The sequence below is a fragment of the Podarcis gaigeae genome (genome assembly GCF_964106915.1).
Source record: "Podarcis gaigeae genome assembly, chromosome: 14".
In the NCBI taxonomy this organism is placed as follows: domain Eukaryota; kingdom Metazoa; phylum Chordata; class Lepidosauria; order Squamata; family Lacertidae; genus Podarcis; species Podarcis gaigeae.
The window spans coordinates 5991252-6006170 of NC_139690.1; the positions used below are offsets into that span (position 1 = coordinate 5991252).

General features: G+C 46.3%; 1 protein-coding gene across 1 annotated transcript in view; it reads left to right on the forward strand.

Moving 5' to 3' along the window:
- The window catches only part of ALDH1A2 (aldehyde dehydrogenase 1 family member A2), a 70257-nt gene that overhangs the window by 41867 nt on the left and 13471 nt on the right, over positions 1-14919 (forward strand). The window contains exons 6-8 of the mRNA XM_083712730.1: positions 2022-2083; positions 4736-4864; positions 5109-5222. Of these exons, the coding sequence (XP_083568856.1) occupies positions 2022-2083; positions 4736-4864; positions 5109-5222 (305 nt within the window). The remainder of the gene's footprint in view (positions 1-2021; positions 2084-4735; positions 4865-5108; positions 5223-14919) is intronic.

The window sequence follows — 14919 nt, forward strand, 5'->3', positions numbered from 1 at the left end:
ATTCCCCCTTTTCCTGCTTGTCTTCCTTCAGTCCCTCTAGAATCTGCCTATCCAGAGTGCAAATGCTGCTGAATCTGGCAGCTGTCCTGATACGTGCATGCGGATTCAGTGTGAGATTAAACAGCTTATTAAACTTTCATAAGTTTTATATATTATATGATGAAAGGAAGCTGTTATGGCTAATTTGCTAACACAAAACTGCTTCCGCTGTCAGCTGTTGCAAAGTTAGTGAATCAGTTGTGGGCACTCGGCCACAAAGAGCTTCATTTAGCAGTGGGAACTGAGCCCAAACTGGAGCTAAATTCATGTTCGAGTTCTCTGTACACGTTGGGAGCCGTGGTTGGTGAAGCAGGGGAGACCAATGAGGATCAGGGCCCACTCACATTATAGTTAGCATTTGCCAAAAATGTAAAGAGGTGGGAGACCCAGTTTTTGATCCACTTGAGCCTGCCCAGTGTGTTCCCTTGTAGGAGTTAAAGGGAATTAGATAAATTCATGGAAGAGGATAAGGCTACCCATAGCTATTAGTCACAAGGGCTACCCGGAACCTCCATATTCAGAGGAAATCTACCTATGGCAAGCTATTGCCTTCAAGCCCTGTCTGTGGACTTCCTGGAAGTGTTTGATTAGTCACTGTGGGCAAAAGAAAACTAGATGGATCCTTGGTCTGATTTGGCAGGGTTCTGGCTCTGGGGAAGTCCCCCCCCCCAAAAAAAATTCAGTGTAGAGAAGCTTCCAGCTGGGCTGGCTGTTGGGGTGCATCTAAGTACTGAGATGGGATTGTATCCTGCACTGCACCATAGGGAAGTAGGGAAGGCTAGCTTAGAGGGTGAAGTACAGGTGTTGTGCCAGCCACAGCTCTGTCTGCTCCACGCACACCCATCAGCATCTGCCACCTGAGGCAGCTGTCTCACAGCGTCTAATGGTAGGGCAGTCCCAGTCTCTCCTTATGTCCCTCTCACCACTGCTGAAATGCATCACCACGCAGAGGGGAGAGGAAATAGGGTCTGTTCGGTGGGGCATTCTAAGTTCAGGTGAGGCAACAAGGAAAGCAAGCAGCATCACCCTGGCATGCACTGCAATCTGACTGTGAACCCTGGAAGAAGCTCCTCAGAGCCTCTTCTGCAACACTTGAACTTGGTGGCAGATGAACGTGGACCTTTTAGCTAGGGAGTTGATGCAGAATGATAAGCACCCAAAAGGAAGATATTCTGCGAGCCCAGGTGGAGCAAGCCTGTTTTCTCCTGTTCCAGAGGGTAGGACCCGAACCAATGGATTCAAATTACAAGAAAGGGGGCTCTGACTAAACATTAGGGACACTGGTGCCACCTCCAGGGGGCCTTGGGGGCCTGGGCACCCACAAAACGTTAGCTGTGGGTGCCCTGCCTCTGCCTCCCCCTCGCATGCTGCCCCTGCACTTTGCTGCCTTAACCTCTGGCGCTCTGGCACCACGGCAGCAACTGGGTTTCTGCTGTGGCCATGGACATGCTTCTGGGGTGTGTCTGTGCTGCAGGCCCCAGCTCAGTTGCCGATGTGGCATTGGAACATGCACATACGCCGCACCTCAAGGTTCATGGCACCCACACTGTGGGGTCCAAGCAGCACTGCTGAAGGAAGAACTTAATGACAGTAAGCATTGCTCAACAGTGGGACAGGCTACCTGGGAAGATGGTGGACCCTCCTTCTTTGGAAGTTTCTGAACAGAAGTTGAATGGCCATCTCTCACAGATGCCTTAGCTGTAAATCCTGCATTGCAGAGGGTGGACTAATGACCCTTGGATCCCTCTCAACCCCATAATTCTATGATTCTGTGATCCATTCATTTAGTACACAGCAAATGAATTGGTGCTTCCAAAGTTCCCAGGCTGAATGTTCTCCAGTAATGCTTTGGTAGCTTTAAAAAATATATAGTCCCACTCATCAAAGCTGTCTCAACCTCTTTCCCCTTGGATTTTCTTTTCTTTTTGTGTGGCTTGCCTGGCCCAAGTGCTTTTGAGAGTAACCAGGCTCCTCTCTTTCAGACGGAGATTATTTCACCTTTACAAGACATGAGCCCATCGGTGTGTGTGGACAGATCATCCCTGTGAGTATCTGTGCTCGCACCTCATATTTATTTTCACTGGAATGAGCTCCCTTGAAAAGGCCCATAAGCCCCAGGCTTCAGCAAGGCGTGTTTTTCATTATGGGAGACCGGGCAATGGGGTGAGGGGGGAGGCAGGCGGAACTGAGCACACATTGTTGACATATCTTTAACAGCCGCCCTACCAGTGCTTATTTGCACATCCTAATAGAGTTTTCGAGCTGCATTATTAGGGAGGTGAGGCCTCCAGTCACAGAATTCCCAGGACTGGAGAGAGCAAAGCAAAACACGGCATTAGCATCAGGCGGCTGTCAGCCAATTGAGATGTTTGCACAATGGGGAGGAAGTGGAGCCCCCCCCCCTTTCAATCCAGCAGGATCTTTTTATCTCTCCTGTTCCAAACTGCAGCGTAACTGGGATCCTTTTCAGGTTCTTCATCTTTTTCCTTCTTGCCATAAGCAGGGCAGAAAACTCCACAATAGAATATACTTCCCTAGAACTGGTCCCTTCCATTGGGCAAAAGGGGCTATTGAGGTGTGCCCCCCACCAGAGAGGACCCCTGGTGTCCCCCTTCCAGCAGGAGGTGGCTATAACATCTTCTCCCCCATCTGGATTAGCCTTCCACTGCTAGAGCCGGCTCAGTCCAGCCATTTTGCTAGGCAGGGGTAGGGCAAGCGTGTCTTTCCAACCAGACCTCCGCCACCTAGTCTGTCAGAGTTATTGTTGGTCTGGAAGGGCAGGTGCAAAGATGCATATGTCCCTGACTGACACAGAGTAGCTTCCACTGTGTGACAGAAAGAACAGCTTCCCCCCTGGGCAGTGTTGCATCTGATGCCCCTGATTGATGTGCCTACTCCTGATGCAGAGACATCTAGCTGGTCTCCCAGGGAATATTGGATTCAAAGCTTCAGACTCAGAGCAGGAAAAGAGGAAACACAAAGGCCACAGACTTCCATCACATCTATTGCATGATTGGGGTGGTGGGGAAATTATTATTTATTTATTTATTTATACATACATACATACATACATACATACATACATACATACATTTATACATACCCCTCCCATCTGGCTGGGTTTCCTCAGCTACTCTGGGCGGCTTCCAACAGAAAACTAAAATACAATAACCTATTAAATATTAAAAGCTTCCCTAAACAGGGCTGCCTTCAGATGTCTTCTAAAAGTTTGGTAGTTATTTTTCTCTTTGACATCTGGTGGGAGGGCGTTCCACAGGGCGGGTGCCACTACCGAGAAGGGCCTCTGCCTGGTTCCCTGTAACTGGAAAGTGCATAATCCAGTATAGCTTCATGTTGCAGAGAGCATCTCTGCTATATCCACCAGCTTCAGGGCCCCACAGAGTTCAAAGGATTGGCTGGAGAGATGGTGCTACTCAAGCCAAGGTCTGCATCCCTACAAGAAGTCCATCATGTCCCCCATTAAAGGGGTACAAGAGTGTACCAGCTCTCCTTTAGTAACTGCACCTCTTGATTTGGAATGGCTTCTCACTGTTAAAACCAGAGAGTCCCTGCAAAAGCATTCAAACTGTAATCTGCTGCTACAAAACCCCGCAGACTTAATGAGCATTTTAAAACAAACGTTTGCAAGTTGCTCGGAAACTGCCAAGGTCAACCCAGAGTCCTGAAGCCCAGTGCCAGCTCCGATTAAAATCAGCACAGTTAAGCCTTCTAATCTGTGTTTGTACAGGACCGCACAGCAATAGGGGTCCTAGTGACACCCCCTACCAGTGGTGTTTAAATAAGTTATCATTCAAGTAGTTAGCCAAAATATCCCCAGTAGTAGTTCTGACGAATATCAGAGCCTCGTGTATTTTAGTGCCTGTTTGGAAAGAGCAGAAGAACCAACAGATGGAATTTGCTGTCACAAGAGTGATGATGGACCCCTTGCCACAGAGCCATGAGCCATGAGCGAGAAGGAGATCAGTGGCTGTTAGTCATGAGTGCTAAAGGCAGCCCCATGTTCAGAAGCAGTGGGGGGGGGGTTGTTGCCCTCATGCCTTGCACTGTTGGCCACTATTGGAAACACAGAACTAGGCTAGAGGAATGTGGTCTACACCTGCAAAGCCTCACTTAGGAAGTTTGGCTTTGATTTTTGATTTTTCTGTGTACATTTAATTGTGGGGTGTTGCATGTTGAGCACACAATAGTTACAGTAGATGTAAAGTATTCAAGGACATCAGTTGGCCAAGCCCAGTTTTAGTAAGATTGCTTTTCATTTTTTAAACAATGATGATGACGATGATGCTTTTGTATTCTGGTCAAACCAGAGGCATTCCAGGCTGCAGAAGTGGAACAACACATTGCCACTGCATGATTACTGTGCTTAATATGAGTACAGTTCACCTACAGAGCACTTATAGTTTTTCTAAGCACAATCTAACAGACATGATACAAAAGGAAAAAAGGACCAGGGAGGGAAGAGGAAAGCAAACACTGGAGCAGGTTGATGTTGCTCTAATGTTCTCCACCTTATTCTTTAAAATAGACTAAATAAGTAAATAAATAAATATCACTGGTGGATTGATAAGCTAAAACCACCTTTGGCAACCCTTTTGCCCTCCAGAGGACTCGAGCAGCTAGGATTTCTTGGGTCATGTGGCTGCCTTAGTAATAATGGCTGCATTCTTTCCTTCAGTGGAATTTCCCCCTGCTGATGTTTGCGTGGAAGATTGCACCTGCTCTCTGCTGCGGCAACACCATCGTCATCAAGCCGGCAGAGCAAACGCCGCTGACCGCGCTCCACATGGGAGCCCTCATCAAGGAGGTGAGCAGAGCAGCGGGGTCAGAGCCGGGCTTTTTTCAGCCAGGCCTTGCCGGAACTCAGTTCTGGAACTCGGTTGTAAGAGAGCAAGGGAGGTGTTCATGATGAGTTCTGGCACCTCTTTTTCTAGATAAATAGCACTGAGTCAGAGGATGCATCCAGGGAGCTGCCCAGCTTGGCTTGTGTGTGGTCCATTCACCCTAAACAGCTTGCCCCTCCCCCTTCTCTCTCTTTGTTGTTGCAACAGGCTGGGTTTCCACCCGGAGTGGTCAATATCGTGCCAGGATTTGGACCCACCACCGGCGCAGCAATTGCTTCTCACGTGGGGATAGATAAGATTGCCTTCACAGGATCCACCGAGGTAAGTGGGTGCTCTAGAGGCTGTTTGGCTTCATCCAAGAAGGCATTCTGGAGCCTGCGGTAGAGATTCGCTTTCCCAGTTAAGGCCAGGGCAGAGCATCACCTCCAGGAAGTCCTCACTGAACTGCCTGGGAGATGTGCCACAGGCCTGCCCATTTCAGTCGGGCTTTGCAGAAGTCCTTACCCATCAGCCTCTGGAGGTCTGGCACGCTCCTCTTTTCCCAAAGGCCCTGAAGAAGAGTCCTTTGCCCGAGAGGGTCTTTACAGAGGTGGAGCTTCTCTTGGTTGCTGTGGTTTTTAATGGAACTCCTGTTTGGTTTGAAGAGACAGATAAATGTGGCTGCAGGCCATGAGCTTTCCTAGAGACGATTTAAGGTGTTTCCTTTGTTTAGTGTTGCTGTTGTGTTTTGAACTTTAATACATCGACCACCTCGAAAGAGTGCTCCTTGGAAAGGCAGCATACAAAAGTAAAATTAAAATAAAAAGAATGAAGATAAGCTTGTCCCTGGATTGTGCCCAAGATGGGGCCCCTTCACTATAGACCCTGCAAAGGCTCCCTCAGATGGCTACTACCTGTTGACACCAATATTGGAGCATTCTGGAGAGTCTGGTAAAGACAGAGTCCGGTTCCATTGACAGATTTTGTAGCTGTATGTGGCCTACGTTTCAGACTCTCATGCAGGATGCACTCCTGATTGCGGGACCAAAAATACAGATGGATTTGCTTTCAGAATTGTCTCTTGTAGCCAAAATAAATTTTTAGCGTCATTCCAGCGGGCTTTCATTTCTAATAGGCGTTCAAACTCAAAATGCTGTGGATTTTGTCCTAACTCAATACCTGCCTTTAAGAGCCTTACTAATAGGAAGTGAAAAGCGTTACAGAGATGAAAAAAAGCAATTCTCTAAGAACCTAAAGTGGGAACAGCTGGAACATTTTAATGTAACGCGAGTGTAAACTGTTCCATATTGTTTTTTATTTCCTGTTCTGTGGAATTCTTGTAACAGCAAGTCGATGTAGTAACACTTTCAAACCAGTCTTGTAAGATCAGCTGTTCTGCAGAGCATTGGGCTTCTCAGAACTAATGAAGGCTGCCTAGCTTTGTTAACATAAAGGTGGAAATGGTTTGTTTTCTCCTGCTTGTATCCGTTGAATATCTCTCGCACAACCTGAAGACTGGGTTTACTCCTGCTTTCAAAATTTATATGCCACCACCTCCAGGAACTGGGAGCAGAGAGTGATAGTTTAGGAAAGTTAAAAGATGCCTTGTTAACAGGCAACAGAAAGGCTGGCGAAGTTTGCCAGATTCAGGCCCATAAACAAGCTTCCTGGTAAGGCTTGCCTCAAACTTCTGAAATCTTTTCTGGCTTGGCTTTTCATCCACGCTGGGGAAGACATCTCAGCCCCCAAACGCCTGGTGGGGGCAAACAGCACTCTGCCACTGAAGACCTTAGTTTGGAACCACAGGGTTTGCAGCTTGGGCTACCAATTGCCAGTCACTAGTTCTTTTCATGAATGCGCACAGATTTGTTTGTTTCCAGTATTTGTGTACCACTGTTTAACAACAAGTCCTCAGAGCAGGATGATAGTCGGGTCTAGAGCTGGAGGTCAGGGTCACTGAGTGGGGGGCAGCAAGCCTGTCATCTTTTCTGACGTCTAAGCCAGGCATGTCCAATGCCTAAGAGACTGCAATCTGCTCTGACTATAAAAAACTGACAGTGGATTGGATTGACCAAAGTTGCTGAGCTTTTTTTCGGGGGGTGATCAGGATCATGCAAATGACCAGGATCAACCAGGGACGCCCCACGATAGATTGGTAGATCGCGATCAACCTGTTGGACATCCCTGATCTCAGCTGTCTAATATAATTTGTGTGCATCTGTGCAATACCCATTCACATGAACAATACAGAGACCCACGTGGTCTGATGGGATTCTTGTATATATAATTGTTTTTTTAAAAATCTACTTTTTTCTTTTTAAACCTCCTTACTGTTTCTCCAAAGAGACTGAACACAGCTAACAATCAGCAATAAAAACAGAGTAACACAAATGTATGCACTACTGACTTTTAAAAGATATAAAAAATACATTAAAATTGACAGGACAAGCAGCTAATCCAGCCTCTTTGACAAATTCAAGCAACACAAAAATAGCAAAAAGTACACAACTAAAGACCCTTTTGAAAAGTCAGGTCTTTGCCAACTGCCTGAAACTGTGAAGGAACTTGCTCTGCAAGCTGTTTCATAGAGGAGGTGCCACAACAAGGAAGGCCCCGTCCTTAGTGAACACTAGCTTCACCACCTAAGATGGAGGGATTAGGAACAGGGGCCCATCTGAGTACTGGAGTTTGCAGGGAGAAACATAAAGAAAAGTGGGGACTTGAGGCCCATGGAAGTCTTTAATCTGTGCAACCCAATTCTATACCTGTTACTTGGACGAAGTTTCTGGTAAACGCAGGCCAGCTCACTCCCAGACAAGTGCCTGAAGGATCTCAGACTTTGCTGATCAATCACATGCATTTAGGAAGAAGAGTTTGCAGCCCTGCTACTTGTAAAACAACATGGCCATTGCCAGTTAACTTTTTTTGGTCCTCCTCCAACTCCTGAATAATGACTGTGTGGTGGTGGTGGGAGATTGGGAGATGGACCATATGTCAGATCTTTGTGGAGCCTTTGATGTGCTCTCCCCATCCCAGCACCCCGCCTCTTTTCCCATTCACGGCTCACCTCTCCCAGGTGGGGATGCAGCGGGGCGACGGTCCCCCCCAGCCTGCAGGCAGGCAACTTCTTACACGAACCCGCCCGTCATGGATCGCTTCTCTGCACAATCCCCCATCGCTTGTGTTTCATGCTGCCATGGCTCATTAGGGACAGCTCTGCAAAAACGCTGGGTTTCTGTAAGCACCAAGGCTGAGGCCCAAATGCTGCCTTTGGGAGAAAGGAAAGCAAAATGTGTGCATTTACACTCCATGCTTTTTCCCCGCTGGGCCTCAGATCAGTCACAGAGCCCTCAGAAGTAGAAGAAACGGGTGTGGAGAAAGAGGGACGTTTTTCTCCTTCTCTCCATAGTGCAAGAACGAAATGGGATCATTCCATGAAGCAGAATGGTGGAAGATTCGGGACAGTCTAAAGGAGGGACTTCTCTGCACATCTCAGAGTTAAATGATGACATTCACTCTTGCAAGGTGTACAATGGCTACCAACTTGGACTTTTTCTAAAAGGGAATTGGACCAATCCATGGAGCATAACGCTCTCAGTGGCTAGTATGGCCTGCTGTGGCTGTAGAGACCGATGTGGGAGAGACATGTTTTTTTGCAACTGGGGCAAATGAAGGCGTCCGGTTGTGCCTGTGCAGATGCACCATGGTATTTTTCTTTCTGTGCTCCTCCCAGAGGTCAATCCTCCTTTGGTCACTGCTGTGGATACACAATCAGACTGATTACCTCCAGGTGCTGCAATTATCTGCATGGGATTCCCACATGGCACGATCAATGTTGCCTTCCTTCATGTCATGTTTGCAGACATCTTTGTAAAGCAGAGTTGGCCTGCCAATGGGCCCGGTGCCTGAAGCCAGCTCCCCACAGAGCACATCCTTGGAGATCTTTACTGCTTCATCAGCATCTCCAAAAATCACTTTCCCCTACTTCCGAGCAAACACTTAGCTCTGGGGTGCTATCGCGTTGGCCTTGGGAAGTGAACAGGGAGTGGTATTCCTGGAGCTGCTTGAGTGTTTTCATCCCCTGTATGGCTTCACCTGCCTTCCTACCTCTCTGCCCCTTGTTAAATGAGCATCCAGTTATCAAGGATGAAGAGAAAGCAGAATGCAGGCAATGTAATGTCAGTGAGCCCTCAGGCAACAAACCAAATGGAATCTGAGGTCTGGGAACAACTTTAGAAATGTCTGGGTGGGGCTCTATGCCAGTCCCAATAGCCAGATGCCTCAAAGTCCTCTGGGGAATATGTGGAGCAGGAGAGTTTTTTACCAGCATCTCAGCATCACATTGCTTTCAACTCTGGATCCTTCCTTCCTTCTCTTTGCTCCTTCAGTGTTGGTCCTGTTCTAGCCTAGATGGCTGTAGAAACAAACTGGAGACATTAATGGAAGAGCATTGGTCTATCAATAGCTGCGGCTGATGGGAGTTGCAGTCCAAACATTTGGCAGTAAAGGCTGCTGTAAATCACGGTAGCTAAGCAGAACTTCCATGTGCCAAGGCAGTGCTCCTCAGATTATACCTGACACCAGGAGCAAAACCAGTGGATGGGCCTCTTTCCCACGCCTTGTTTGTGCGTATATCAGGATTAGACTCTGCTGGATTAGACTAACCTTGATCTCCTCCACCAAGACAATTCTTATACACTGAAAGGGGCCTGGGGCAAAGCATGAATAGCCTGAGATAGCGGTCAGGTCAGTCGCTGGATGATGTTTAGGGAAGCTCACAAGCCTTTTTCCTTGGGTGTGAAGTGGGCTGCAGATTTGCTTTGTGCTGCATTCCAGGTAAAATCAGCCATAGTGGTTACTTCTGTTCCAAGCTGACCACATTGTTGTCTCCAGATAGAGTCTCTCAGGCAGAAACTGAAGATAATGAAACATCTGACATTTGTTCTAACATACTGAAGTCTGTATGAGTGAGAGGAAAGATGAAGATTTGGTTGATACAACAAACACACCCAAGCAAACAAGTTAGATCCCTAGTTTAATGAGAGAGGGAGATCAGTGGGGGAGAGGGAGAGAGGGAGCGCTTTGGGCTCAAAGATCTTTAGGTTGAACAACTTCAGTCAAAAGCCCAAGGAAGCATCTTGCCTGATTTGCTTGCAACTCGGGTGTTTTCTTTATGCTGTGAGTTTAACAAAGCATGAGCTCATCATTAGTCAACAAGATACCGGGCGAGGCCATCAAAGCAAACTACAGGAGAGTCCAGGATTGAGTCATGCCAAGCAAATGTTTGCAGCTAACAGCTGTATTACCACTGATCCTGTCTTGCTCAGCAGGTGACCCCCCCCCAAGTGAGATGGATATCATGCTGCAGGATCCAGACCCTGTCTTGTCAGCTCTCCCTTCTCATCCAAGAGGATTTTGCACTAAAGGCCTGCAAGGACCTTCCAGATCAACCCTGCAAGACATTTTGCTCATTTTTACTGAACTTCTTGGGTTTCTCTCAAAAGTTCTCAGAAGAACACTCAGATTCCAAAACTTGTGGAGGGGCAGGGCAAATTGGACTGGCCCTGTTGAAAGCAGAAGTGGCACAGAGCCCACAAATGTTCCCCACCTCTGTTCTGTGCTGAATAAATGCTACATTTCAGATTAAAATGGTCATTGGTATCATTGCTCATAGCTTAGAACAACTTTCCCCCAGGTGCCCTTGACATGTTGCTGGACTACAACTCCCAGCAGCCCCAGCAGCCAGCATGGCCAATGGTCAGGGACAATGGGAGCTGTGATCCAGCAAAATCCAGATGGCACCAAGGCTGGCTACCACTCCATTAAGAGGAAACAGGTCAAATGGAGCCATAGGGCAAAGAGTCCACCAGGAATTCTACACAACAAGGTGGCCTGTCCTGTTTCACCACCTGAAGTGAAGTGGGAGGGTACTGCTATGTGCGCGCACTGTGCGTCACCCCTCCTTGCCACCCCTTACTGGGATGATGCAGCTTCCAGGTTCTGGCAAGATCTCACTGGAAGCCAGAAGTCACTCCAGATGCTTCTCCTTACTTCTCTGGTAGCGGCGATGGTAGGGTGCCCACAGAGGTGCCCCTTAGATTCAGCCCTCTGAGGCGGCTGCCTCAGTCTGCCTCATGGATAGGCCGGCCCTGCTGTACTAGCACCACTGGGATTTATGGAGGACTTTCCTGGTGAAGGCAAGAGGTGCCATTTGGACTTGTCACTCTGGGCACCGAAATGTTTTGGGTCACCAGCAACGTGGGAAAGACGACACACAAATCGAAAATGGAGTGAATGTGACCCAGTCATAAAGCAATGCAAGGTCTTCTTCACACAGGCCTTCTGTGCCATTTGTAAGCCCTGGTAGCTTGGGGGGGGGGGTCCTGAAAGCTGATCCCTGAAACAGTGCTGGTTTTAGGGTGGTGCACCCCACATAGAACATGGAGCCAAGGGGACACAAAATTGAGAAGATCCATCACTGAGAAGATCCATTTGGGGATGCCAAATGTTGGCTTCACTCAGGGCTCCATGCTATCAAAGATGACCAACATCTGACCCTGCCCTGAAATGCAGCTGTGATATGGACTGAGCTGAGAGGACCTGCCAGACCCCTGCATCTCTGTGTGCATCTCTGTGTGCTGCTGGCTTGGCTCATCTGGGCCAAGGAGGTTCTTCTGGGGTGTGCCAAGGACTGACAAGCACAGCTTACTCTTCTCCATGCCAATCTGTAGCCAGGTGCTGTGTTTGTGCAGCAAACCAGTGTCGTAGCGTGGGGGGTGCAAGGGAGGCCGGCCGCACCGGGTGCAACATCTGGGGGGGGGGCCGCTCGCACTCGCAGCTCTCTGCCCCTACTAAAATCCACGGGTTAGGGGTGCAAATTACTTGCCTTGCCCCGGGTGCTGACAACCCACGCTACGCCACTGCAGCAAACAACCCCACTTCTGCAGAATCGGTGTGTGTGTGTGTACTTTGCATGGGGAGTTAGGCTTTGACAGAGGAACCTGAGAATATTCTCATACCTGCAAGATCCTTGTTTGCAGTTTATGTTTGTTTTGATATTTAACCTTCCTTTCAGCCACAAAACAACCCCTTAAGCAACTCCAAAACAGACTGCTTAAAATAAAACACACACACCACAAAGCAAATTAAAAATAATTACATCCAGTGAAGAGCAGATCATGAATAATCACAGAGGACAAGTCTAAGCTATTTGACCCTTTCAATGTACTTTAAATTAACTGGATTATTATTTAGTAATTGAGAAGACAAAAGAAAAAAGCAAGACATTTTTTAAATTTTATTTTTGCATTTTCTATTTTACATATACAAGTGAAATAAAAACATAAACGCAAAATCCCCTTTGACTTCCCTTCCTTACCCCCCCCCCACCAAAAAAAAGCAAGATATTTGCCCCTTGTGAGTGACCCAAGCAGAGCTTTAAAAAAATCACATTTTTATAGAGGACTGAAGGTTATATATCTATTTTAAGCCAAATTTGTCCAATATTTTAAGTCTAATTAATGCATTAAGGGGTTAATACTATAGAGTATGCTGTCCTGCTAGGCTTAACTAGGTCACTCCCCAACACCTTGAGAGAAAGGTAAACCTCGTCTACCATGGCTGTCAACTTACAGATTTGAAAATAAGGGACCAGCAGTCTTGAAAATAAGGGACCAGCAGCCCAAATAAAGGACCTGCAGCCTCACCTGTTCCAGGCACTCCAGTCTTCCTGTCCTCCTGCAGTCTGGTCAAACTCATGCTGGTAGCTTCGAGAACACTGTCCAACCAACTTTGTAACCAGAGGTTCAACTGAATAGAATCTGAATCACATGCACCACAAGGCCTATGCAGCCTCAACTTAAGATGGCTCCCTGGCCTGGCTTTGCACTGCAAAGTTTGCAGCAGCACATGCAACAAAATGGCGTCCAGCATTCAAAAAATCCCTCAGCTTGCATTAACTAGCCACACACAAGCCATGCAAGCTCCACCCCCCAGTCATTCTTAGGCTTCTTATTGGGTGAGCAACACAGCCAAGCAACACAGTTGGAGCCTCCCTCCTCCCTGGGCGGCAGGGAGGGAGGGAGAGGAGCTGCTTCCTTTGAAATTTAAGGGACATTTAAGGGACATCCATCAGTAAGGGACAGCAGCGGGACATGGTGCTGGAATAAGGGACTGTCCCTTCAAATACGGGACACTTGACAGCTATGCGTCTAACTGAGAAGCTCAGTGTGTAAAGAGGTCTGAGCTGGTTGCACCAAGCTCAGACCACGTGGCTCTAACAAGCCTGAGTTCCTAAACCAATAATTTAGGAACTTTCACCACTGTAGCTAACCCACATTTTACTAATTGATGTATGAAAAAGCACATGAATCTGACCTTTGGAGAGTTTGTAAGTAAACAATTTTTAATTTACCAAATGTGTGGTCTTTTCTATGCTAAGAGAAAAGAGAAGTTTTGGAACTCACAAGGGCATATTTTAAAAGTCGAATAGCCTATATTTCCACGCTTCACTTTGCAGCATAATTTGTGATTTTAAAATCTCTAATGGGGTTCTTTTGCCAAAGAGTACTTGCCCCAAACTTGTATCCCAGCATCCAGGAAGTCTCTTTTTATATCTATTTTCCTCCTTTTTTGTAATAATTTTTATTACATTTTCTGTTTTACAATTTCAAATAAACATTTTACAAACTCTAAAATATCCAGTGGCTTCCCTTCCTCTCTTTCTATGGTTGATTTTACATATCATACATCCTTGCATATATTACTATAACCATTCAAATAAATTCTACACTTTTACATCCATCAAAAATTATTTACTCTGTTGAATTTATCTTAATGCTGTCAGTGTTTTCAGCTGTACAGTTATTTTCCAGATATTCAATAAGCGTTTTCCAATCTTCTTTAAATGTATGTTCTCCTTGCTCTCTTATTCTATATGTTAAATCTGCAAGTTGTGCATATGCTTTCGACTTAAGTTGCCAATCTTTTTTAGTTGTGACCTCGCTCACTTTCCATTTTGGGGCTAACAAAACACAGGCCACAGTTGTTGCATGCGTAAATAACCTTTTCTGACATCTGGGAATTTCACTCTGGGTTATCCCCAGCAAAAAGAACTACGGTATGTTTTTGGGGGGAGGGACGTAATTTTGAACATTTTTTTTCAATTCATTATAAATCATTGCCCAATACCCTTTTACCTTTTTACATGTCCACCACATGTGGAAGAACGTTCCCTCTACTTCTTTACACTTCCAACACTTATCTGATTCTGTCTTATAAATCTTAGCCAACCTACTCAGAGTTAAATACCATCTATGAATCATTTTCAAGTAGTTCTCTTTCAATGAATAGCATGCTGTAAATTTCAGGTCACTTTTCCAGAGTTTGTCCCAGAGGTTGAGATCTATATTGTGTCCTATATCATTTGCCCAGTGTGTTATTGAAGTTTTAACAAGCTTGTCTTTTGTTTCCCATTCTAATAGAAGATTATACATTTTAGACAAAGGTTTATCCTTATTTTGCAAGAGTTCCATTTCAAATTGTGAACTTTGGTCCAAAAATCCATTCTTTCTATCTAATTTAAACATATTGTGTAACTGGTGATATTGCAAGCAAGCAATAACTTGGTTCCTTAGTGTATCTGAAGAAGTGTGCATGCACACGAAAGCTCATACCAAGAACTGACTTAGTTGGTCTTTAAGGTGCTACTGGAAGGAATTTTTTTTGTTTTGACTATGGCAGACCAACACGGCTACCTATCTGTAATTGGTTCCTTAGGTTTTCCATTGATTTCAGTTTGGGTTCCCCAATGTAAATTCCAGCAGTTACAGGGAACAGTCTCCCATTGTCTACAGTTACAGTCGCCCATTGTACAGTGGTACCTCAGGTTACAGACGCTTCAGGTCACAGACTCCGCTAACCCAGAAATAGTACCTTGGGTTAAGAACTTTGCTTCAGGATAAGAATAGAAATTGTGCGGCAGCGGCACAGCGGCAGTGGGAGGCCCCATTAGCTAAAATGGTACCTCAGGTTAAGAACA